The 26,642-nt window shown below is 47.5% G+C and overlaps 1 protein-coding gene and 1 long non-coding RNA gene across 2 annotated transcripts in view; one reads left to right on the top strand and one right to left on the bottom strand.

Annotated features, from left to right (window-relative positions):
- Positions 1-1,964: 1,964 nt before the first annotated feature.
- LOC308484579 lies at positions 1,965-5,111 on the top strand. The gene is made up of 2 exons (XR_013990006.1): positions 1,965-2,357; positions 3,912-5,111. It is a non-coding gene; the product is annotated as an uncharacterized lncRNA (long non-coding RNA).
- FOXA3 (forkhead box A3) overlaps positions 3,947-26,642 on the bottom strand; it is a 34,785-nt gene continuing 12,089 nt past the window's right edge. The window contains exon 2 of the mRNA XM_081019053.1: positions 3,947-7,092. Coding sequence (XP_080875179.1) covers positions 5,905-7,092 — 1,188 coding nt within the window. The 3' untranslated portion in view covers positions 3,947-5,904. The remainder of the gene's footprint in view (positions 7,093-26,642) is intronic.

Here is a 26,642-nt window from a genome sequence, read left to right as displayed (position 1 = left end):
CCATGGGAAAGCGGTAAAGATCAGATTTCTCCAGGTTAAAGCAGTGGAACAAGCAGAAGTCCGTACGAGCCCTGTGGCTTCTTATATTCTTATATTCCTGAGAGTGCCAAGGTGAGGAACACCTGGATTTGGGATCGATGTCTTCTGGGACGCAGCCTCAACAAATGAACGCTTAACTCCGGCCCCACAAGAATGTGCAGTTTGCTGCTTCTCTGCCTCCCCAGATTACAGGGGAAGCTGTTTCTCAAGAACTCTGCTTTGGTGAGAGACCCGCCCCCAAGCTTCTGAGGACCTCTGGTGTCCTTTAGGCTAGATTTATAAACCGCTGACTGATGGAGAGGGATTTGATAGTACGCATTGCTGTGCGGAATGCCCCGAACAGATGTTGTGGATGGCAAGTGCATTCCAAAAGGCGTGGAGAATTTGGGTGGGACCCTGAATTTCTGGACTGCAGCGTTCCAGAGAAAAGGGTTAGTTTTCCATCCCCTCTTTCGGTGGGGCCTTCCTAGCTGGCCGGATTGATGAGAGGGGATGAAACAACCCTGTAGCCTTCCTGCAAAAAAATATTTTAACAGTGATTTTCGTCATGTCCCGGGCGAATTTGGAATTTTAGTGACCTGGGTCCTGCTGGGAGAGAAGCGGACTGGGGTTTGCAAAACGTGCATGCTTAGGACACGTCCCTTTGTGGTGTGTGCTTGGCCACGTGGCTCTTGTATGACCCTGGTGCCTGGGTATTGGGGCTTTGGCCGGTTAATGATTAATGTGCACTGCAAGGGCAGCAGGAGGTGGGATTTGAAGGCCTGGATTCTTCCCCCACCACCACGCCAGAGGATAAGTGTGGGCACTGTATTTGAGGAGTAAACAAACCCAGGGGTCATGGACCACTGTGGGTGGGTGGCAGCGGTGGAGGATAAAGGTTGGGGAAGTAGCCTGCAGGGAGCTGTATTCCCTCTGCCACTTCCCCTCCCGAAATCCTGCTCCTCTTCATCAGAATTTGTGAGGAATCTCAGGTACTCCTAAATGTGTCGCACTTCTAGGTTTTTAAGACTGAATCACCATTCCACTCTTGAATTCTAAAGTTAGGCCTCTTCTGTTCAGCTCGCCTGCAGATTTCAGGATGTTAGGTAAAGGTAAAGGTAAAGGGACCCCTGACCATTAGGTCCAGTCGTAGACGACTCTGGGGTTGCGGCGCTCATCTTGCTTTACTGGCCAAGGAAGCCGGCGTACAGCTTCCGGGTCATGTGGCCAGCATGACTAAGCTGCTTCTGGCGAACCAGAGCAGCACACGGAAACGCTGTTTACCTTCCCGCTGGAGTGGTACCTATTTATCTACTTGCACTTCGTACTTTCAAACTGCTAGGTTGGCAGGAGCAGGGACCGAGCAACGGGAGCTCACCCCGTCGCGGGGATTCGAACCGCCAACCTTCTGATCGGCAAGCCCTAGGCTCTGTGGTTTAACCCACAGCGCCACCCGCATCACATTCAAGACCCGCAAAGTTTAATCTCCCCTTTCACAAGAACTGGAGGTGCAAAGGAGCTCTGATCCCACCTAGCAAAACCAAGGGCTTATGTAACTGTGTGCACAGAGGAGCAGACCTGTGTTGCAAAGAGCTTTCCTTTTGTCTAGCAAATTCCGATCTCCTTGGTTGCGGATGGCATTGCTTAGCGCACATCAAAGAAGGGGACACTTTCCAGAAATGGAGGAAAGCCTGGGGACAGGGGTGTTGTTTCGGATCCAAGGACTGGCAGTGGAGGCAGTAAAGTTTAATAGCCTACTCTCTTGCAAAAGGCTTGCATTTTATGGCTGCTTATTGTGGGTTTTGTATTCCTCAATATATCTGTAGTAATATCAACAATCACTCTTATTTTAAGCAAAGGGGTTTGTCCCTTCAGCATCCCTACGGAGTACACAGGCCCGCTGGAATTATTTATTAAAAAAAGAGCACCGTCTAGCAACCTTCCTCAATCTAATGCCCTCCAGATGTTTTGGACTACAACTCCCATCAGCTCCAGTGGAAAAATAAAATGGAAAGAACAAGGCACCATTGTGATTCCATCTTAGGCCCCTTAGTTCCCCCTTCGTTTTTCTGGAAAGTCAAATAAGAAGCCTGAGCCGTGAGAGATAGGCTCTTTGACCAAGGAAGGACCTTCATGTCCCACTATCTGCTCTTCCCTTTCCCCATCTTGGCTTGAAGGCTCCTTAATTTGGGGCCTTAACGTTTCTGGGACGGTGTTTTTGCCCTTGTGGAGAGAGGCATGGCCTCTGTGGTTGCTAACAACTGCTACAGGCGATCTCCCCGCCATTTTGAATCTTGTGGAGCGCTTCGTGAAAGAAGGGCCGAATCCAGCCCCCTGTGGTGGGAAAACAGTAATGGCAGGGAGATTAAAAAAAACACACACACCAAAAGTGTACCATAACATTTTATTGACCCAGTGTGTTTCAGATTAAAATTCTACAGAGGCGCTTAAAGGAGCACAATGCTCTAGAGCACTCGGCTTTCAAAGCGCCCCTGAAGAAGAAAATATTTCAGCACATGTTGGACCAAAAAACCCCCCACACTTTTGTGATTTCATCTCCTGCCATTTGTTCCTCTCAAACTGCCGAAATAGGCTTGTGTATGAACAGCTAGGGTGGCAGTGGGGCCTGGCAAGTTGTGTTGTTGGCCGGCCACTTCAAAATGGCTTCCCTTTTGCTATGGGCAGGGGCTGCTAGGCCGAAGCAAAGGCCCGGCTTCCTTTGAGTTAATGACATGGTTGGCTTGTGCCGGCTGAGGCAAATATTCCCCAGACAGATGTCAATCTTGCCCATTAGTTGGTTCTTTCAAGTAAAGTGACCCATCTCTATGGCACTCCCTCCCATTAGGAACCAGATGGGCACCATCTCTGCCAAGTTTCAGGCTAAAAACATCTGGATTTCAGGAGCTCTTTGTAACCGTAAATGAGTGTTTCAGTCCGTTTTAAGTTTTGTATCTTGCATATTTTATTTTTTTGTAAGCTGCTTTGAGACCCAGATGTGCTGAAAAGTGGGGTAGAACTTTTGATAAATACCGTATTTTTCGCTCCATAAGGCACACTTTTTCCCTCCTAAAAAGTAAGGGGAAATGTGAGCGCGTCTTATGGAGCGAATGGTGCTGTGCAGAGAGGGAGAGTGCGCAGTACCCTTTCAGCAAAGCGCCTCTCCTTAGCCGCTGCAGCCTCTTCAGGCAGGGGGAGCCTTCATCCCGCTGCCCTGAAGAGGCTTTGCGCGGCTATCCCAGAAGCCAGAACAGCAAGAGGCTATCCCAGAAGCCAGATCCCTCTTGCTGTTCTGGCTTCTGGGACTGAGAATATATTTTTTTTCTTGATTTCCTCCTCCAAAAACTAGGTGCGCCTTATGGTCTGGTGTGTCTTATGGAGCAAAAAATACGGTAAATGCCTAAGGTCCTGTTGATGGGCCAGATTTAGGGTTGGCCATACTGTATGTCCTCTTTTTTTCCAGGACATGCGTACCGTTTGATGGTTGGGTTTCAGTAGTTGCCCTGCGAATCTAGGAAGCTGAACGGGCTTAGAGGGGAGAAGTATAAAAACGATGGTGCGGATTTCGCCTTGCATTAAACTCAGGAGGTGGAACCTGTTGTGCCATTCGGCTGACCTATTTAATCAGACTCTATACTGCTACATCTAAGAACAGTAAGAGCCGTTCGACCCCGGAATGGTCTCTTTTGGGAGCTTGTGATCACTCCTCCCTCAGAGGTTTTTAAGCAGAGGTTGGACGGCCATCTGTCCTGGATGCTTTAGCTGAGATTCCTGCATTGCAGGGGGGGGTTGGACTAGATGACCCCCGGGTGTCCCTTGCAATTCTATGATCTAGCCCTGTTCGCACAAGCGTGTGGTTTCCTTGGCACTTTGAAGTAAGCTGTGTCTCTTTGCAGGCGTTCAAAGGATGAGAAAGGACTACAAAGGGAGATAACGATACGGAGATACAAGCCAAGGTTTATTGGTAGTGATACCGATTCAATCCAAAATAAAATAGGTAAGTTCCATTTTCAGCAATGTAACTTCACTGTGCCTATTCCCCCCCCCCCCCCATTTTCTTCTGGGTTACGCTCTTATTTTTGTTTTGTTAATTGTACACTGTGATTGGGCTGCCTTTTCCGATTCGTCATTGGAAGGGTGGCAGAGATCTGATTGACATAGCTTTCAAGTGTCCCTTATTTGGCGGGACAGTCCCTTATCCCAGCGCCATGTCCCGCTGCTGTCCCTTATTGATGATGTCCCTTAAATAAGCTACTGAAGGTAATAGGGCCCTTTCTATATCCAGCTGCGCTTTGTCAACAACAAATTGTTGCTGTTTTTTTTGTGTTGAATATATGCTATAGGGTAATTTATGGACCTAATAGGTATCTAAAGCCATTTGCACGCGACAAAATATGTATTTTATCAAAGTAATTGTTGATCCCTTATTTTGGCTGCTGATCCCTTATTTTCGAGGCTGCTGGTCCCTTATTTTCAAATTTGTAAGTTGACAGCTATGCTGATTGAGTATCTGGGCACGATAGTGGCAGGTTTTATTTTTTAAGTTTACACCCGCTATTTCTGCTCTGCAGAGGTTGTTGTTCTGCCGAAGGGTTTGTAGCTCAATGGTACAGCATTGGCATGCAAAAAAAGGGCCAGATTCAACCCCTGGGATGTCCCCGTGGGGCTGTGGGAGAAGCCTGTCCCAAATCTTGAAGAAGTGCTGTCAGTCTGTGGTGTTAGGCGAACAGTGAGCTGGGCCTGACGTAGGCAGCTTCACTCATTCCCACCCTCAGCCCTGGAAGATCGGGGGAAGTATGTTTTTAAAAATAAATAAATATTTTCGAGGTCTTAAGTACCGGGAGCCAGGAGTCTTTTGTTGCTTGTGCCACCAGATCAGAGTTATAAATTCCTTGCTAGCGGTGGGATGGCGTTTGGGGGAGGGGAAACCCTGAATACCGTTTTGTTTTAATTATCATTAATACCGAAAAGAAAAGGACACTTGAAACAAACACCGCCTTGAATTGTCTCTAAAGTATGATATATTAAATCAGCTCTTACCCTTTTTCCCAACAGAAAGCACAAATATTTAAATATATAAAGCCACTTTTTCTTTTCTTTTAAAAAAAGAAGAAGATAGATGTGAACTATATTTTCCCTGCTCCTCTTCAGGCTGAGGTCTAAATTGTCTTTGGGGTAGCCAAACCCGTGTGTGTGTGTGTGTGTGTGTGTGTGTGTGTAACAATGGAGTCCTGCCACGTATCATTCTGACCTAAACGGGTGGGTTTGAGAATCTCAAGACAAGAGTTCAACCGTTGACTGTAACATCTGCGTTGAGACAGGAAAGTCCAAATGTTCTGGGCCAAGGGGTGGTTCCCCAGCTTGCAAATTTCCATTTCTCTGCCCCTTTTCATGTATTCCTCCTGGACACCCATCCAAGCACCGCTCCTGGAGATATATCAAGCATCTTTAGTCACCGTAAAATTCAGAGTGGGGTCCACCATTTTGAGGTGGTGGGGATCTGCCATGGGTGCGAACCTATGCTGAAGTTTAGATGACTCCATCCATGGCCTTTATCACCCAACTGGCCATTGGTTGGTGGCCCAAAGGTGCGTGAGCTTGTTCTTCCTTGCTTTTCCCTGGTCATGATGGGCAAGTGAGTCCATTGACACGGAAGGCCGCCAAAGGAGCTCTTGACCGCTATGAGGCAATTTCGGTTTTGAGGTCTGGAAAGCGTAATGATTCGTCAGAGAGTCTAGTAGGCCAAGTCTCTGGTTGCTTTCCCACGGGCCATGATGGGATTGGATGGCGGTGGGATAGAACATCTCGTGGGTGGTCTTGCTGGTGATGGCGGCACGAGGCAGAGCTTCTCTTGTTCCTTTGGCCCCCTCCTATCTCACAACGACAACCTTACGAGGCGTTGAGCAAGGAGCGGCTGTACAGGCTCTGATAATAGGAGCCGGTCTCACTGAGCGAAGTGGATGCCTCATAGGGGTGTTTGCTTTCCACCGCGTGTGGGGAGCTGTAGCCGCTGTAGGCCATGGCTTGCTCGTAGGACTTCAGGTCAATCTTGTGGTTCTGCTCCGTGGACATCAAGTTGGTGATGGAAAAGGGATGGTTGAAGTTGAACTGAGGGTCCATTTTGAGGTCGCTCGGGAGATCCAGGTTGGTAATTGAGGTGGCAAAGTAGTGGCTATTCATGGACTGGGAGATGGGGGCTGGCGAGGCCTCGGAAACTGGGGATGAGCCCTGACCCCCAGAACAATCGAGTTGCACCAAACCCCTTTGCTCCTCGGAGCCATGGGAGGTGTCTGAGTGGCCCGACTCTGCTCCTTCCGAGCCCGTGTTGGGACTCTGGCCTTCCTGAAGACCCTCAGGAATCTTGGGCGCCTGCTCTTGGGTGTTGGAGCCTTTGGAGTTGGGCTTCTTGGCCTTGTCCTCGATTTTGAAACGCTTCTGCCTCCTCAGGTAACAGCCGTTCTCAAACATGTTGCCCGAATTCGGGTGGAGGGCCCAGTAGGAGCCTTTGCCAGGCTTGTCCGGGGAACGGGCCACCTTGACGAAGCAATCGTTGAAGGAGAGGGAGTGGCGGATGGAGTTCTGCCAGCGCTGCTGGTTTTCGCGGTAGTAGGGGAAGAGGTCCATGATCCACTGGTAGATCTCGTTGAGGGTCAGCATCTTGCTCGGGGCTTGCTGAATCGCCATGGTGATGAGGGAGATGTAGGAATAAGGAGGCTTAGCGTGGGTCAGCGTGCGCCGGTACGACTTGTTGATCTCCTTGGGCCTGTTCATGCCTGACGGCGAGTAGCTTAGCGGGGCCATGGACTGGCCGACATTTTGGTAAGGTGACAGAGAGTTGAGTGTGGGGGCTTGAGCTCCCAGCTGAGTCAAAACTGGGCTGACGGGAGACGCCACCGACGGGAGGCCCATCGAACTGGTGGCGTTGGTCAGTCCAGTGAGAGAAGGGCTACTCAATCCACTGTTTGGATAAGGCATGTTCATGGAGCTGGGGGAAGTGAGGGGGTTCAGCGTCACATAGGAATTAATCGAGTTCATAGGCCCCAAGCTGGACGTCATCGTGCTCACCGAAGGAAACACCTGTGGAAGACAAAAGGAGATGGTTACAGGAGAGTCGGAACATTCCCCAGGGAGACAAATGACAAAGAAATGGTCCAACATTTGATGCTTTCGATAGTTACACAGCAGGCAGAAATCAAGAGGTGGAGCTTTTCCTGCCACTGAAGCACAGTAAAAGCAGACAGCTGCACCTGTTGAATTTGTCTTGTGCCTCAGATGAAAAGGTGTTGATGACGGAACAACCGCTTGCCCAAAGAATGGAGGGAAAAGACCATTTTATGGTATAAAAGGAAGAGGGTCCATTTGCACCACTGACACAAATTATAAGAGAAAGGGGGACATTTCCTCACATACACGAAGGGAGGGATTGCAGCCTCTCCCTTTTCTTGTTCTACTAGGGAAAAAATATACAGAGGGGCCACAAATAGAAGGAAGATCCGCCACCAGGCTTGTCACTGAAATTTTGCAGAAAGGAAAATATGAGGCGCACTTGAGAGTTCCCAGGTGAAACATCCGTGGTTAGTACCATCTCACAGGCTACAGAGAGTAGAAAATGTCCTCTCAGAAAGTTTGGGCTGCCATTGCTGAAGCTTTCCTCCATTTCAGACGAGGTGGGCTGGTGGTCCATAAGCCCAGTCATTTCCTCTTGGGGCACCATCTTTGTTTACCAGTCCTTTATTTGCTCAAAGCCACTGAACCAGATGCTTCGAGGCAGCGAAGCAGCGCCTGCTATTTACATAAGATAGGGACTTAATTGGCAAAACTATTGATCCTCGAGGATAAGTGAGGAACTGCTGCCAAGGGATGGGCGATACCAAGCAATACAGTTTGGTGCCACAGTCTTCACTGGCCATATGCCTGTCGTCTGTTGCTGTGGGTGACGGGGGCCATAAAATTTGTTCACGGAGCCTGTTCTGAAGGCCTTGAAAGGCAGCAGGAAGACATCGGTGGACCTGAACGGGTTTTTGTTTAGGAAAGGAGGCCTGCCTGAAAAGCTAGAGTATTGGGTTTGGCTGGTAGGAAACCCAGATTTAAATCCCAGTTGAACCAAGAATTTCACTGAGACGAGAAGGGAAGGACCACTGCTCATTTGTTATTTAAGAATCCAAAGGGGACTCTTGGTCTATCAGTGCCAACCTTTGAGAAGCAGCAGAGAAGAGAATCCTTCTTAAAAACAAAAATCCAGTCTCCTTTATAGCAATGGCGACAGGGCGCTTAGCATTTAAAAAGTGCTTTTTGGGTGCTCAGAGAGCATCACATACATGACCACAGCAATCCTTACATCAGGCCTGTAAGGCAGTTCTTTATTACTACAGATGGCCAAGGGAGGGGTGGGGCTTGGAAACAATGGGTCCCCCCACACACACATTTGAGCATTATTTAGCCCATGGGTAGCCAAACTAAGGCCCAGAGGCCGGATCCGGCCCAATCGCCTTCTAAATCCGGCCTGCAGACGGTCCGGGAATCAGCATGTTTTTACATGAGTAGAATTTGCCCTTTTATTTAAAATGCATCTCTGGGTTATTTGTGGGGCATAGGAATTTGTTCATTTCCCCCCCAAAATATAGTCTGGCCCCCCACAAGTTCTGAGGGACAGTGGACTGAAAAAGTTTTCTGACCCCTGATTTAGCCATTTGTCTACTTCCCCACCCCATTCAAATTAGATTGGAATAGCCTCCACCCACATGTATCTGAATTTATATATGAGAAACAACTTTGGTCTTTTCTGTCCATACCAGCAAGCGTTCCCTTTTGTTTTTGCGCCTGCTTTCTCATTTGTTGATTCAGTTTTGCCAATTAAGAACTGACGGGGCACGCATGCAGATAGCTGTGGCGTGTGCAAAAGCACCCCGGTTGCGCAGTTATAAATTTGCTTGTGTTGCTTTCTGGTTTTGTGCAAACCTGATAAACAAACAAACAACCCCCCCCCCCCCGGTTCGGGACTGGGAGCACACCATAAATAGTTATGAGTACGACTGGAAAAGAAATGAACTCACTGAGGAAGTAGCAGGCATGGAAAAGAGAGTGGCAGAAAGCGAGGGTTGCTCTTGTGTCACCCTAAAACATGGACCCAAATTGGCTGCAACCCTGAACGGAGCAGTTTGCAGCCCGGTTTTGCTCAGCTTATCGGATCATCCCCCTAATCGGGGAACCTGAATTTATGGAAGGAAAGCATTGAGGTGGGTGCTGCTTGGGGGGGGTGTATGTGTTAACGTCATGTGGACTATGCAAATTCAATGAGAAACAGACATTAAACTCCGTTATGGATAAGCCTGGTATGGCTTGCCTAAGGTCCACGTAGTTAGCCGAGGTGAGATTTCAACTGGGGATTTTCCTGGCGTGACACTGTTTGGCGCTACACTATTCAGACTTGTTCCGCCTTCCATTTCTTGGAATAAAGCAATCCACCCAAATGTTTGTCTAACAGCCTCCTGCAACCTGTTTTATTGCTCCATCCTCACAGTTATGGGTGGTGGAGCAGGTGGGCTGTTCTATTGGTTCACCGCCCTTAGAAAATTCCTGGTTATGCAGGGTGTGTGTTGCAGAATGTGGGGCAGGACCACCACCACTTGAGGGGCGTTCTAGGAGAGGCAGGTGGAAGAGCCTTTTGTGGGGCTGGTTGTTTCTCCACACTGCCCCATCATTCCCAGTCTGATTTGGGGGAAGAGGAAGTAGAGGAAGAGCCACTGTTTTGTTCTCATGAAAGCTCCTTGTGTGTGACTTGAGGACCAGGGAGGGTCAGAAATGTCCTCTTCTGTTACTCTTCTGTTGACCACATTATGCTTCCAGTCTACAGATTCTCACATGCAACTGCATTCAACCTTACGTGAAAATCTGCACATTTTCTACACATAAGCCCTCTTTTTCTGTTTTGAAGCTAACTGTGGATCAACGCTTCCACCAGCGTTTCCGCTAACCATTGTTTCCACTGAGCTGTTGTTCAAAGTGGGTCTGGAAACTGTGGTTTGGGCTAACAGAAAGGGCAGTAAAAATGTAGCAATAAGCATAATTAGTTCTGAAACTCAGTGGGAGGCATGATTGACTGTGCAAGAGAGGAGGAGGATCCTAGGAGCCCATTTCTCGATCTCCTGAACATGGTTTGAAGATGGGACAGAAAAAATGCAAGGAAATTCCCCCCCCCCCAAAAAAGCAATGCTACTTAAGTTTCCCAAGCAACAGCTAACCGTTTTGCAGAAAATGTCATCTGGAAATGTTCCTAAGATGTACAACACCATGCTTAGAGATGGTCAAGAAACACAACACACGGCCAATTGAACGTGAATACCTTGGGTCAAGGTTTATGTAAATTAAGAGACCTTGGAAGAACTTCTGGCCAGAGGAGCAAAAACCATGACTGGTTTCAGAACGGGGCAATTGATTCCTGAATTTCGGAGTAACTGATTTCAGAACAGAGCTGGCTGTATGCACAAATATATGCATTTAATGGTAGGATACATTTTAATTTGGAATTTGGGGCTGTGTGGCCTTGTGCCTATAATTTATCTTCCTTCTGAAACGTCAGAAATGCTATTATTATTATTATTATTATTATTATTATTATTATTATTATGAGTCTTGGGGTTCTTGTGAACTTGCACAGGAAGTCTAAGGGCTCTTCACTGTGGCAGTTTGAAAATGTAATCCAGTATTCTCACCATGGCCAACCAGAGAGACTTCCATGAGGGAAACCCCGGGCAGGATCAGTGCACAATAACAACTCTCTCCTCCTTTGCCTTCCAGCAACTGGGATTCAGAATCATACTGCCCCATTGAACAAGGCTGATAGCCATTGATAGCCTTTTATCCTCAACGAATTTGACTAATCCTCTTTAAAATCCATCTGAACTTGTCTGCAAGTTCCATTGTTTAACTGCATGAAAAAGCACTTTCTGTTATCTGTCCTGAACCTTCCGACATTCGGCTTCGTTATGAGAGAGGGAAGAAAAAGTTTCTCTACAAAAAGTGGTTCTCATTTAGCTAATTACTGAGGACCCCCTCCCTGTTTTTCAAAAGCCCAGCCACAGGACCCCCTAATTTTGAAAAAATTGATAATTCTATGGTACTAGATTCAGGTAGGTAGCTGGGTTGGTCTGACACAGTCAAAATATATTAAAAAATAAAAAAATTGTCCAGTAGCACCTTAAAGGTAAAGGGACCCCTGACCATTAGGTCCAGTCGTGGCTGACTCTGGGGTTGCGGCGCTCATCTCACTTTACTGGCCAAGGGAGCCAGTACAGCTTCCAGCGAACCAGAGCAGCGCATGGAAACGCCATTTACCTTCCCGCCAGAGCGGTACCTATTTATCTACTTGCACTTTGACGTGCTTTCGAACTGCTAGGTGGGCAGGAACCAGGACCAAGCAACGGGAGCTCACCCTGTTGCGGGGATTCAAACCGCCGACCTTCTGATCGGCTCTGTGGTTTAACCCACAGCACCACCCGTGTCCCAGTAGCACCTTAGAGACCAACTATGTTTGTTCTTGGTATAAGGTTTCGTGTGCATTACCTCTGCATATATATTTTCTTGAACAAAATGTGGGATAGCCCCTAATAAGCAAAGGATTCTAGGTATACTAAAAGAGAAAGGGAAAAAAAAGACTAAGGCTAAGAGATATCTGTTTTTCAACATCATGATGTACCAGGAGCTAAACATCTTGATGTTCTGAAGTTGGAGATCAGGCATGGGGATGAAGGAAGGAGCAGTCATGAAGTTTTGGCGGGTGGGACGAGGAGAGGAAACTGAGTCACTTCCACAGCATGGTTTGAGTGGGAGGGGATGGGGGAGTAGGCCTGGGCGATATATCAATACAGTGGTACCTCGGGTTAAGTACTTAATTTGTTCCGGAGGTCCGTTCTTAACCTGAAACTGTTCTTAACTTGAAGCACCACTTTAGCTAATGGGGCCTCCCGCTGCTGCCGCGCCACCGGAGCACGATTTCTGTTCTCATCCTGAAGCACAGTTCTTAACCCGAGGTAATATTTCTGGGTTAGTGGAGTCTGTAACCTGGAGCATATGTAACCTGAGGTACCACTGTACCTTGGTTGTCGAACGGCTTGGCTCCCAAACAAATTGGATCCCGAATGCCGCAAACCCGGAAGTAAGCGTTCCAGTTTGTGAACGTTTTTTGGAAGCCGACCGTCAGACGCGGCTTCCGATTGAGTGCAGGAAGCTCCTGTAGCCAATCGGAAGCCGCGCCTTGGTTTTCGAACAGTTCTGGGAGTCGAACGGATTAAGTATGAGGGGCAGACCACGGTGGGGGCTTCGCCCGGTGGTGTATTGCTGGTGAAAATGAGGGGAAAACAAGCTGCAGCGAGGACAGTGGTGGTTTGACACCGGCTCCTTTCTGACATTGTGATATATCGCCACACCGCAGTGTTTAGCTGACTGTCTGCTCTGCCAAAGAGAGGGAAAGGCAGCGCCTCACATTCTCTGCCCTGATCTCCCTCGTCGTGAGGGGAGGCAGATCAGATCAGCAGCGTTATCGGCGGAGATCACCGTGCGATATCGGCGGCGCCTCAAAATCGGATGCTCTGCCCTCCCTCGCGCGAGGAGCAATACAGGGTTAAAACTGTTATCGTGGTGTGATTTCGAAACCGATTTTGGGCCAGCATACAGCGGTACCTCGGGTTAAGTACTTAATTCGTTCCGAAGGTCCGTACATAACCTGAAACTGTTCTTAACCTGAGGTACCACTTTAGCTAATGGGGCCTCCTGCTGCCGCCGGAGCACGATTTCTGTTCTCATCCTGAAGCAAAGTTCTTAACCTGAAGCACTATTTCTGGGTTAGCGGAGTCTGTAACCTGAAGTGTATGTAACCTGAAGCATATGTAACCTGAGGTACCACTGTATTGAAAAATCGCACAGCGCTAAAGCAGACCGTAAAATCCGCGAAATTACTATGCAAAAATGACAAAATTAGAGTTGGGGGCTGCAGACAAGAGATGGGGCCACGGACCCCTAATTTGGATCCACTGCTCATGCTTGCAGATTTTTCTCAGTGTCCACATTATGTTGTCCTCATCAAATTGCTGCCCCGTATATATTTTTTTACCCATTTACTGTATTTTTCACTCTATAAGACGCACCAGACCACAAGACGCACCTAGTTTTTGGAGGAGGAAAACAAGAAGAAAAAAATTCTGAATCTCAGAAGCCAAAACAGCAAGAGGGATCACTGCGCAGTGAAAGCAGCAATCCCTCTTGCTGTTCTGGCTTCTGGGATAGCTGTGCAGCCTGCATTTGCTCCATAAGACGCACACACATTTCCCCTTACTTTTTAGGAGGGGAAAAGTGAGTCTTATAGAGCAAAAAATACGGTAATCCAGATTCGTCTACTGTTTCCTCCTTTCAATTATGAGGTTATCCAAAGAAATGGGAAATCAGGATTAAATGGGGTAGGACAGCGTTTTGATGGCGACATTGCCATGCAGACGCTGTGCAGAACTTGCGTGCGTGAGCAGTCCCAGGCGTATATCCATAGGGGTGTGCCTGCAGGCGCCAGTGTGTTTGCCAGTACTTCCTATCATGCCCACAAAAGATCTCAATAAATATCCCTTCAAATATCCACAGTCCGCAAGAGACGTGTCTGCCCTTCCTGCTCAGTTGAAATTTGCCTTGGCTCGTCCTCTCCTACGTTGAACAGGCCCTCTTACACATGCCCACACTTCGTACTGGGGGCCAGGTGGGCGGCCCTTGCGTTGCCACCCAGTAGCTTGGGTGCCCAGGTGGCACAAGCAGCAAAACTTTAGTGTGTGGAGGATTCCCAAACCGTCTTCTCCCTGAACATGTAGCCGCCGACTCTCTTAATAAATCATTTGACCCTATTTGAAAGAAAATCAGTGCGTACATTGGGGGGAATTGGGGCATCTTATGGAGCAAATAGGATGCGGGTGGCGCTGTCGGTTAAACCACAGAGCCTAGGACTTGCCGATCAGAAGGTCGGCGGTTCGAATCCCCGCGAGGGGGTGAGCTCCCGTTGCTCGGTCCCTGCTCCTGCCCACCTAGCAGTTCGAAAGCACGTCAGAGTGCAAGGAGATAACTAGGTACCACTCCGGCGGGAAGGTAAACGGCGTTTCCGTGCACTGCTCTGGTTCGCCAGAAGCAGCTTAGTCATGCTGGACACATCACCTGGAAGCTGTACGCCGGCTCCCTCAGCCTATAGAGCGAGATGAGTGCCGCAACCCCAGAGTTGGTCACGACTGGACCTAACGGTCAGGGGTCCCTTTACCTTTACGGAGCAAATATTCATCTGCTGCTGTTCTTCTAATGTTATTTTCTGGTGTCTTGTGCTCTTTTATTGTTACAGTCATACCTCAGGTTACAAACACTTTGGGTTACAGACTCCGCTAACCCAGAAGTAGTACCTCGGGTTAAGAACAGAAATTAAGAACAGAAATTCTGTTCTTGGGATGAGAACAGAAATTGCGCGGCGGCGGCAGTGGGAGCCCCCATTAGCTAAAGTGGTACCTCAGGTTAAGAACGGTTTCAGGTTAAGAACGGACCTCCGGAACGAATCAAGTTCGTAACCAGAGGTACCACTGTGTTTGAATTTTTTTGTCATTGAGTTTTGCTGTTGCGTCCCTCGCCAATGGCAACTCCACGTGAAGTCATGGGGTGGAGAGAGAGCTTGCTTCTGTCCTTTAACGTGCAGTAAAACGGCACTTCACGAGCTTCCCGATTGGCATGCAAACGTTTGCAGTGTCCACACAAACGTCATTGTCCCATATTCCCTCCACCATTAAATCTGGATCAACCCTTTCTGGGCGGAAATCCAATAATAAAAGAAAGAAGGAAATCTGATGTCGACAGCTAATCCTCACTATGTGAACAACCCATTTACAATATGAAGTCCCCACCTGGAAGCACCGTTTGCCCTGCTGAGCTAGTTCTGAGCTAGACACCAAAGGTATGATTCAGTAGAAGCCAAACCACGCATGAGTTTGTTTTTCCATCGCTGGAACTCCTAGCACAATTTTGTTCTTCAAAAAGCAACCACGGCGGGGAGGGGCTTTTTCCGATCACAGAAGACCAGTATATCATGTCGTTTGACTTTAAGGCACTTGCAACAGCAGTCGACACAAGTTTGGCTCAGCCCTCATCAGCCTAGGGCAATCCAGATGTTTTAGACTACAACTCCCAGCTGGGCTGGCTGGGGCTGGTGGGAGTTGTAGTCCTAAACATCTGCAGGTTGCCAGGCCGGCTAAGGCTGCTTTTAGATGGTTTCCTACCTGATATTTCCTCCTGCGTCTCCTTTCGACCTGCCTTGGGTGTGTCTGCCTGTAACTTATTTTCTCCCCTGAGCCAAACATTGTAAACCCTTTTCAGAAAGAGCGGAGGAGATTAGGCTGCTCCCAACCAAGGTTGCCTTCCTATTGTTTCTGAGAAGGCGAATGGCTTTTGAACCTTCTTTCATTATCTTGGATTAGAGGGAGCTATTTCAGGGCCGTCCAGCAACTCGCCTCTTCACGTGGCTGGGATTTTATTAGCCAGATGTTCCTGCGGTCCAGTAGGAAATTTCCTTCTCCTCCCTTGCCCTGACTCCCCAGAATGGGTGCAATCCATCACTGGGCAGGATTCATTGGAAAGCATAGAATATATGCCGTAATAATATTGCACACAAGTGGTGTTTTGACACAGCGTGTTCACACGGCGCTTGCGGATGCAAAGCGTGCCGGACAAATGAGCGTTTGTAAATAAGCGGGAAGGACACATGGTTTCATGGTATGTTTACAAATACACGACACTTTCATTGTGTTTACCATTATAGATACCATTATGTATGCAGCAAACACAACATGCCCCATAAATTGTGAGTTGGCTGAGACCCATCAGTTTGCATAGGCTGCACCAGCTGGCTCCCTTCCCCCTAACACGCCAGTTGCACTTTGAGAAAAATTATTTTGGAACTTAATATATGGATGCCATGGTTTAGGTTTGAGCCCTGTACAACATCACACGCATGCCTTGTAACTGAACACATTTCCCTGCGCTGCGAATAAGTTTGACGACTCTTGCTATTAAATAGTGGGTAAGAACTTTAATACATAACACTTGCTTTTCGTTTCAGTAAGGTTTCAAGCTCGTGGGATTATAAAGAAATGTTTAGATGGTGACCTCGGAGCCTTCACGTTCTTTTCTTCCGCAACCGGGATTGAACAGAAGTTTAAATTCTCTCCCCCCCCCCCCCGGAAAAGCTGTCCAATTGTGGATGTGCAATTTTCTTTAGAACCCTCTTCGCTTTTTCCATCCTTTGCAACTTTTCCCGCTGCAGGTTTTGCCAGTTTTTGCTGCTCAGGAGGAGAGCGTGGGGTTTAGATTTTCCATGGCCTCTCTCATCTCCCTGATAGCCCCAAATCCTTTCTAAACAGCACAGCAGACGCTGGCGTTGTGCAAGCTGGACCGGGGCCCTTACCCCCTCCTCACCCCCACCCCTGGACAGGCAGCCTTGGACATTAGAATCTGTTGTTTGCATGCGGGGGCGGGGGGGGGGCAGGTCTGGCAGCCAGCCCTGGCTTGGTCTCCCCTTTCCCCAAAGGTATCTCTCATCCCTCTGCACTGTGTACAAGAAGACCTTTGAAACATGGCGACAGCCACATCAAAGCCCACCCCTTTGTTGGGAAACCAGGAGTCAAATCTGCTCCGTCCCTGCAGCTGAGGAGATAGGGCCGGTTTGCAAAATCTTGCTCGTTGAAGCATTAAACTGGGGTAACCAACATGCCCCCTGGTTTAGCAGCCGCACGGTGCAATCCTGACTTCAGGGTTTGTCCACCCTTCCTGTTGCTGTCCCCCAGTGAAAACCCACTCTCTAGCGCTTAATTGGAGCAAACAGCAATTCCGGTTTCCCTGGATTGACGTTTGTTCCGATCTGTCGCTAAAGAGTGGGTTTTCCCTTTGAAAAGAGCAGCGCAAGGGGGAAACTGCTCAGAGCTGTGCTTTCTAGAGATGGCACAAACAGATGTGTGGATGCCCCACTGTGTTCCGGGAGGCTCCCTTCCTAGTATATGTGGATGGGACTACAGCCCCAGGCACTGGGTACCCTCAAAGTGTGCCAGCGACATGGGCCTGCCTCCCACTTTGTAAAAGTGTGCCATTGCTTTTCCGAAACATCAAGCCTGTGAGTAGGGACTCCTCGTTTTTGCGAGGCACCTGACCTCATTGTAGGCCAAGAGTGGCCCTCCAGATGTTGCAATCATCATCGCTAGCTATTGGTTATGCCAGTTGGGGCTGATGGGAGTCCAACAATATCTGGAGGGTCAGAGATTTAGGCACTTGAAATATTTGACTTAGGGCTGCAACACTGAGTTGATTAACCGGTTAGGTGAAACAATTAAAAGCCACGTTAATCATCTAAAAGGCAGGTCCCAATTCATAGGACTATAGGTTTATAACTTTTGAATTCAAGGAATTCAGCTTTTTAGTACAAGTTGCTTTTGTAATTGCAGGTGTCAAATGTCATATTAGGTGTCTTCAATACCCAAAAGCAATATCTGTCTGCAGTATCCCCAAACAAAAGAAGTACGTGTTTGTTTGTTCTTTTGCTTTAGACCTATGTGATTTTTACACGTGCAGATTTATGGGTGGCGCTGTGGGTTAAACCACAGAGCCTAGGACTTGCCAATCAGAAGGTCGGCGGTTCGAATCCCCACGACGGGGCGAGCTCCCGTTGTTCAGTCCCTGCACCTGCCAACCTAGCAGTTTGAAAGCACGTCAAAGTGCAAGTGGGAAGGTAAACGGCGTTTCCGTGCGCTGCTCTGGTTCGCCAGAAGCGGCTTAGTCCTGCTGGCCACATGACCCGGAAGCTGTACGCTGGCTCCCTCGGCCAGTAAAGCGAGATGAGCGCCGCAACCCCAGAGTCAGCCACGACTGGACCTAATGGACCTTTACCTTTACCTAGTGGATCCACTTAACTGGTTAATCGCCCCAAGCTGTAATCCAAAATACACTTACTTGGATGAGAAAGCACCACTGAAAATAGTTATTTCTAAATAAACATGGCCTGTGTAGAGATGCATGAGATTGTGCTTCTTTCATTAGTCAAGTGAAAGCCCCAACATTACATCAACAGTAATATATCATTTATCTTGGTGGCATTGGAAACACGGAGCTTTGTAGAATAACATAAGTCTAAATCAACCTTCCCTAAACTGGTGCCCTTCAGATGTTTTGGACTACAACAACTCCCATTGAACATCTTTGTTTCTCAAACTTCTTGAACTTGAGCGTCTTTTCTGGACTTTATTTTATGAAACACACGTGCTCCCCAGGAGGAGGAAAGAAGAATTTACTTGCTAAGATCCTTTGCTTCCTTGGAATTTTGATCCCACATTTTTGAGGACCAGTGTGTTAGGTGCAGATGCACTCAGCAGGGGCTCCAAAGCCAACAAGAAAAGTCAGATCATAGAATGGTAGAGTCGGAAGAGACTCTGTGGGTCATCCACAGACTGCGGAGAGAATAATTGGGTGCCCTCTTCCCACCTTGGATCAAATCTATGCTTCCAGGTGCTATAAAAAGCTGCAGAGATAGCGCAGGATAGTGCGCACCCCGGAAATGATCTCTTTCAGCTTCTGCCTTCTGGAAGAAGGTACAGGGTTATAAAGACTAGTACTAGCTGCCTGAGAAACAGTTTCTACCCAAATGCGATTTTGGTTTTAAACTCAGTGTAAAGAGTGTCTATGGGAGTATATTGTATTTAAAAATGGGGTATCAGGGTTTTTAGGGGGCTAACCAGGTTGGGATAGCTGGGATAGCAGGCTTGTTGGGTTTGAATGTTTTATGTAGATTTTTCAATTTCGTTGTTCTGTATGGAAGAATGACAATAAAGATTATCGTAATGTACCGTATCCAGTCCAACCCTCTGCAATACAGGAATCCTGCCCACAGACAGGGCCGTCTTACCCATAGGCACTAGGGGTGCGGGGCACCCGGGCGCAGGCTCTCAGGGGCGCCAGGCCAAGAGTCCGGGGCCCGAGAGTTGAGTCCGGGGAAGAGCCCGTCCGTCGGTCAGAGCGCCGTGGCAGGATCTTCTGCTGCGGGTGGCTCTGTGCCGCGAGTTTGGGGGCAACTGAGCCAGCGAGATGCTGAGGCGGCTGGGCAGCTCCTCCCTCCTGAGCACCTGAGACTGGGCAACCTGGGGGGGGGGTGTGCGCCGGGCAGATCTTTGCACCCCGGCGCCACATATGCTTAAGACAGCCATCCCTGGATGGGCTCAAACCACCAATGTTCTGGGTTAACTAGTCAGCCCCTTAAGCAGCAGGTTGGGAAGGCAACAGAGGGAAGTGAGGGGCAGGAATAGGAAGTGATAAGTGAGATCCAAAGGCATGTGTTCACATATTTGTTTTAACTGGAGATTCTATTTGGAGATTCAGCTGAATGCTTCAAAAGGAAGCCACTGTTGTTGACTGGCCCTGCTCCTGTGCTTGGGGGTGTAGGGGTGGGGAAAATGTCGCCTGCTGAATGTCTGCATGTAAGACTTCTGTTTAAAGCGTAGGAGCAGGGGCTGTAGAAATGCTGGCAACTCTTTTAGACCAGTTGCAGGGTAGGAAAACAGTGGGTTTTTCCACCTGTCCATACATTATACAGTGGTACCTCTAGATACGAACGGGATCCGTTCCGGAGCCCCGTCGCATCTAGAGATAAACGTATCTAGCGACGGCACATCTGCGCATGCGCGTGTCGCTTTTCGCCGTTTCTGCGCATGCGCGCGACGTCATTTTGAGCGTCTGCGCATGCGCAAGCAGCGAAACCCGGAAGTAACGTGCTCTGTTACTTCCGGGTTGCCGCGGAGCGCAACTCGAACGCGCTCAACTCGAAGCGTATTTAACCCAAGGTATGACTGTACCCTGGAGCGGGGGTTCTAATTCACATCAGCATCATATACAGCATAATTCCATGTAGAATCACCCTTACTGCTACCCATAAAACTACTTCTAAGTGGGGGAAACCCAGACTTGAATGCTCCCCTAACTTTGAACATGCCTGGGCGGTTTCAGCGTGTTAAGGACCGAGAAGTGAGCTCTCCTGTGCTGGCCGGGACTGATGGGAGTTGTAGTCCAAAACATCTGGAGGGTGGGCTAGAAATGATGTTGGGTGAAAGGGTTCACCCCCCATCAAGTGCTACAGACCTCCTCCTCTTGCTTTTTTAAAAAATCATTTTTATTGATTTTTCAATAAAAACAGCCAATCAACATATCCACATCACAATCCAATTAAAAACAATAAACTAAAATAAAAAAACCCACCAAATTGCAGTCCAAATTGTTAATTATTAATTTTTCTGGGCTCCCCATAGTCTGGACCTCTGAAGAACATCTCCAATATCTTCGTTCCTGCCTCTTCCGTTGTTTTCATATTTCCCACATTCTGATCTTAACGCTTTTAACCCACAAAAAAATGTCATAGGATCCCATCACAGAGCTCCTGTGCCACATCTGGGTTTGTCATTATAAGGGCCTTAGCTCAGTGGTAGAAAGTCTGCTTTGCGTGCAGAAAGTCCCAAATTCGATCCCTGACGACTCCTGCTAGGACTCGCCCGCACCCAAGCGAGCAAAATGCGAATGTGCATTAACCTGCCTCTCCATTTTTATGGAGGTGTATGTGTGTCCACATGACATTGTCTCCATTTCAGGGTTGTCCCAGACCTTTCCCCCTCTAACTGTGGGATTTTCCAATCCTTGGAAAGTGCAGAACAGCCCGGATTGAAAAACCTTCCATTTAAAAGGGGCGGATGGGGAGAGAGGGACGTGGGTGGCGCTGTGGGTTAAACCACAGAGCCTAGGACTTGCCAATCAGAAGGTCGGCGGTTCGAATCCCCGTGACGGGGTGAGCTCCCGTTGCTCGGTCCTTGCTCCTGCCAACCTAGCAGTTCGAAAGCACATAAAAGTGCAAGTAGATAAATAGGGACCACTCCAGCGGGAAGGTACCGTATTTTTTGCACCATAACACTCACTTTTTTCCTCCTGGAAAGTAAGGGGAAATGTCTGTGCGTGTTATGGAGGGAATGCCTATGTGTGGCATGCCTACGGATTTTCCTCCTCTAAAAACTACATGTGTGTTATGGTCGGGTGCGTGTTATAGAGCGAAAAATATGGTAAACGGCGTTTCCATGCGCTGCTCTGGTTCGCCAGAAGCGGCTTAGTCATGCTGGCCACATGACCCGGAAGCTGTACACCAGCTTCCTTGGCCAATAAAGCGAGATGAGCGCCGCAACCCCAGAGTCGGCCACGACTGGACCTAATGGCCAGGGGTCCCTTTACCTTTACCTTACGGGAAGAGAAGATGTGAAACAACCCTGGGGTGGTTTGGACATCGTCTTCTGGTGTGGGCAGGCCCAGACTCTGGGGAGCCTCTGCCAGTCAGGGTAGATCATTGGTTCTAAAAGGCAGCTTCTTGGGTCTCTTGCGTAGGACTAGGAAAGACCCTTCGCATCCCAGTCTCGTCTGGCATAGCTGCCAGTCCCTGGTCCCCAATACAGAAAAGCTCCCCATGTTTCCCAATGGACTGAAGGGAAGGCATGTGTAGCTTGCCAGTCCTTCACCCCCATCCTCTCTCTGCACCTCCTTCCTTTGTTCTCTGCACTGTTGAAATTTAGACTGCAAGCTCCTTGGGGGCAAGGACCTGCTTATTTAGCTTAGGCCATAAAGCTCTGCGTATATCAAAGGCTCTATATCAGCAGCAGGACCTTGGCAGTTCTCCCGAAACCGAATTTTGCCTCTTGAAAAGAGGTTCTGGAGCTCACCGTCTTGGAAACCTGGCTCAAATTAAACTCTGCTGCTGAATAGAGAATCCTGCCTTGCTCCGATGGAACGGGCCGAGCCAAAAATCACCCCCTTTCAACCATATCCTGTTGCCACCTTCCCTCTGAACGACACCCATTGGTTCTCGGGCAAAGTTTGCATCCTGCTCAGCAGGTTTCTGTTTGCTCCATTCCACGAAGACCACAGAAGGTGCTAAAATTAAGTCGGTTTTTCCTGCATGGGAAAGTTTGGACCAATTCTGAACATCTGGGGGCTGGGAGAGACGGTGGACTGGACCACTGGAGATGGGGAGGGAGGGAGAGAGGAAAAAAGAGCCGTTGTCTTAAAAATGGCTGGAAGTGCCAACTCCGTCTCGGCTTGCAGAACGTTTTGCTTTTCAACCAGACCCCAGAAGGACTTGCATGTGCAATTGCCAAAGTTGTCACTGGCCCTACTCCTGCGCAGTTAACAGCAGCCTGATGCAGAGAGATTTTTTTTGCAAATGAAGCTTTCCCCCATCATGTTAGCTCCATGCCAGGAAAATATTCACCTGCTAAATTTGTGCCAATCAACTCACTGCTTAAGGCACAGGGGCAGGACTAGTTTTTAAAATTTGGTGACCCCTTTCTCAGTTTAGATTATTTTTTTGGGGGGGGGAGATTATAGAATACCTTTGGATTATAGAATACCTTTAGACCAAGGGCATAGCTGTCAAGCGTCCCTTATTTGGCGGGACAGTCCCTTATCCCAGCGCCATGTCCCGCTGCTGTCCCTTATTGATGATGTCCCTTAAATAAGCTACTGAAGGTAATGGGGCCCTTTCTATGTCCAGCTGTGCTTTGTCAACAACAAATTGTTGCTGTTTTTTGTGTTGAATATATGCTGTATGGTAATTTATAGGACCTAATAGGTATCTAAAGCCATTTGCACGCAACAAAATATGTATTTTATCAAAGTAATTGTTGATCCCTTATTTTGGCTGCTGAGCCCTTATTTTCGAGGCTGCTGGTCCCTTATTTTCAAATCTGTAAGTTGACAGCTATGACCAAGGGGAGTCAACTTAGTGCCCTAGTCTAGTTGTTAACTACAAATCCCACCATGTCTGACCATGGGCCATTCTGGCTTGAATGGATGGGAGTCGGAGTCCAACAATATCTGAAGAGTACTATTAGAGCTGCCCCTGTTTTAGGTGATTTGGATATCCAGCAATAATGGTAGCAATCAGTTTTAGGTATAATCAAGGCTAAAAAGAATCCCGCTAATAATTGTCAAAGAGATTCTGATTTAAACCGTCATGAATGGGATAGGGAGATATTGTTACGACTCCCTGCTCCTATTTTGTGTCTTCGGAAGAACAGAGACTGCAGTCCTAAACACACATGTAGCAGCCCACTCTGAAACACATTGACTCAGAAGTAGGCCCCACGGGACTCACCACGTCTTACTCCAAAGTAAATATGTATGGGACGGCAGCCTGTTATTGTACCTTTCACCCTACAGAGGTTTAAAACACCTGGGGGCATTTCTGTAAGGGATGCCTTAGAGAACACACACCACAGCTCTGATGCGCGTCCCTGTCCTTCTGCTATATTTACACAAACAAAACGACTTTCAGAGACCCTCTCACACGTCTGCCGATGACTAGAAAAGACATTTTCTTAACCTGTTTGTTTATTTCCCGCGGTCACAGATTTGACTGCAAAGCAAAAGTTTGCTGGGATTAAAAAATGGCAGAAAGGGAAATTAGAATCCAACCTAAAGATGTTGAGAGGGGTAGCAAAAAAACAACTCGAACTCCTGCGGCACGTTAAAGACTAACAGATTTATCACGGCGTAAGCTTTTGTGGAGTCCATGAAAGGTTATGCCACGATAAATCTGAGAGTCTTTAACATGACACAGAAGTCTTGGCTGTTTTTAACCCAGTCTGCCTATCTGAAGGCAGCCCTGTATCGGGAAGATTTTAACATCTGATGTTTTGTTGTGTTCTTTTATATTCTTTTGGAAGCTGACCTGCGTGGCTGGGGCAATCCATTTCGATGGGAAGGGTACAAGTAATAAACTATCATCATCATCATCATCAAATCAGTCCGGATAAGTTATAGCATTCAACGCTAGGTTCTTTCTTACAAAGGCTGTGTACACACTCCCGTCGACTCGGCATTTGGTGTGCGTCAACCACTGGTTTGGGGGACACACATATAACCTTAGTCACAATCTGCATCTATCCCATTGTTTCGTAAGAAATACAGCATTTTGATGTGGTTGCCAATCCCGGAGCAGCTTCAATATAAATTGAGAAAAAAGAATGAGCTAACTGCGTTTCAACACAGTACTGTGTACACGACCAAAGAGCCAAACTACCCAGGGCCTGTGAGATTTATGAGTGGGTCTCCAAGAGGCATATTTAGTGATCAGTATCTTTTGATTACATGTACAGTGGTACCTCGGGTTACATACGCTTCAGGTTACAGACTCCGCTAACCCAGAAATATTACCTCGGGTTAAGAACTTTGCTTCAGGATGAGAACAGAAATCGTGCTCCGGCGGCACGGCAGCAGCAGGAGGCCCCATTAGCTAAAGTGGTGCTTCAGGTTAAGAACAGTTTCAGGTTAAGAACAGACCTCCAGAACGAATTAAGTACTTAACCCGAGGTACGACTGTATAGCAAATGTCAGCTTTCTGCTCATTGTTCAAGTACTTCCTCAATATGCATGTTAATACTGGTGATATTAGTGAGGGGACGAGTCCGTCGGTGAATTCCAAAAACCGTTATCTTCAAAATAAGTGAATACATAAACAACATTTACAAATAAGAGATGCTTCGCTCTGAACACCTAAATCTGACCAGTTTTAAACCTTGCTTCTGGCATTCCTACCGGGTCTCCTTCCAAGTTTCTCAAAGAACTTCTGCAGAATAATGAACCCTCTCACTGGTTCTATGCTTTTCTTCCTTGCGCCACCACTGTTGTGGAAAACCCTGCTCCCGTCTTTGATAGATTGTGATTTGAGGGGTGTGTTGTTCTTTTTAAAAGCTTCCACAGCTGTGAGTAGTGCGAAATGAGACCCTTTGTCGTTTTCCAGGTCCACCCTTTAAAATAGTTTCATATCTAAGGTTCTGAGCAGTTCATGTACACAGAGATTCGTCATATTAGGTGTGGACGGAACAACTTTCGCTAACACTGGTGTTTCACGTCATCGCTGCCAAGCCTTCACAGAAATCTGGAACCTGAAGGAGGTGATAATCATGTGTTGTTCCCCTGCAGGGGCACTGAGAGCTAAAACAATCTCCCTTTTGAAAAATATATGGTTCTCATATACTGTATTTTTCGCTCTATAAGACGCACCAGACCACAAGACGCACCTAGTTTTTGGAGGAGGAAAACAAGAAAAAAAATATTCTGAATCTCAGAAGCCAGAACAGCAAGAGGGATCGCTGCACAGTGAAAGCAGCAATCCCTCTTGCTGTTCTGGCTTCTGGGATAGCTGCGCAGCCTGCATTCGCTCCATAAGACGCACACACATTTCCCCTTACTTTTTAGGAGGGAAAAAGTGAGTCTTATAGAGCAAAAAATACAGTAGGTCCCGCTCCCAGTATCTGGGAAGCTTAAGAATTTTTTATTTTTCTTTTTTTTTCTTTTTAGTGGGGGGCTCAGGTGAGGCAACATATGGAGCCACCTAGGGGGTGTGCAAACAGGAAATTCCCTCTTTTGGGTTGCACTCAAACTCCTTAGGTGCTTTGTGCAAAGTGAAAATGTTTGTGCAGTTGGTAGTACCTAAAAACTGGTTTAGATTAATAAAACTGGAACAGCTTTGTCTAGGGCAGACCACCTGTACCTATGAAAATAACGATTGCAATGTGGTATCTTGTTGATTAGATTGGTTTGCGTCGTTGGAATTTGCAGGCGCTGAGAACCAAAAAAACCAGCTAAGGCAGTCTGATAAATTGAGAGTCATTCAGCTGATATCTCATTTTAACAGATTAATCGATTACTGAAACAGCGTGCTAACTTTTGTCTTATGCAAAATTCCCGGCCAGCCTGAATGAAAGCACGTTTTTTGTCATTCTGAGGCGCACTAACAGCAAAGTTACTTATTAATCCAAGTCTTTTACGTGACTCAGTAGAAAGTGGCCCAATTGTAACGTTTTCAGCAATAAGATAAACCTACATTAACCTGCAAGAGGGGTGACTCTAAACTGTTGCCGTGACCCACAGCCTAATTCAAACCCTTGTTTGTAGAACGGCAAATTTAAAACCATTTTAATCAATAACTGGGTAAGTCTTGCCCGAAATCCTTCTCCCATAGTGGCAAGCTTCCCATCAGTCTCAATGGAGCAGAATTTACCTTTTTTTTTACCTTACTTGTCTGATTTTGCTGATGGCGACTTTTATTTGTGGTATGTCACAGAGAATGAAGAAATAATGGTGGTGTTAAGGTTGCCCGTTTGCTCTGATTCTCTCATGCTTCTTTCAGCAATTTCAAAATGTGCCTGTATTGAGGTTCTGGTTTTAGGTGCACCTATTTAAAATTGAGTTTTTGATCAACCCACCAAACGTTTAGAATGGAGTTAAGCCTAAACATCAGCAAGCAGCCCCAGTTGTTCCCAGTGGTGAGATTTTTATGGTTTTCATAATACAATAAAATAGCAAACAGAATAAGTAGAATACAGAGTCCTATCTTAAAAGTAATTCTTAGTCCTTAACACCCACAGAAGATAGTCGCTCCTCCCAGCCTCTTATCCAGGAGACCAACATTTCCCTCTCCCTCACCCAGGGTCCTCCATCAACCATCTCCCACCCCCATGAGAATATAATCTCTGGACCTTAATAAAGGTCAC

This window comes from Podarcis pityusensis, assembly GCF_964106645.2.
Source record: "Podarcis pityusensis genome assembly, chromosome: 8".
Taxonomy (NCBI): Eukaryota; Metazoa; Chordata; class Lepidosauria; order Squamata; family Lacertidae; genus Podarcis; species Podarcis pityusensis.
This window is presented reverse-complemented; position numbering and strand designations above follow the sequence as displayed.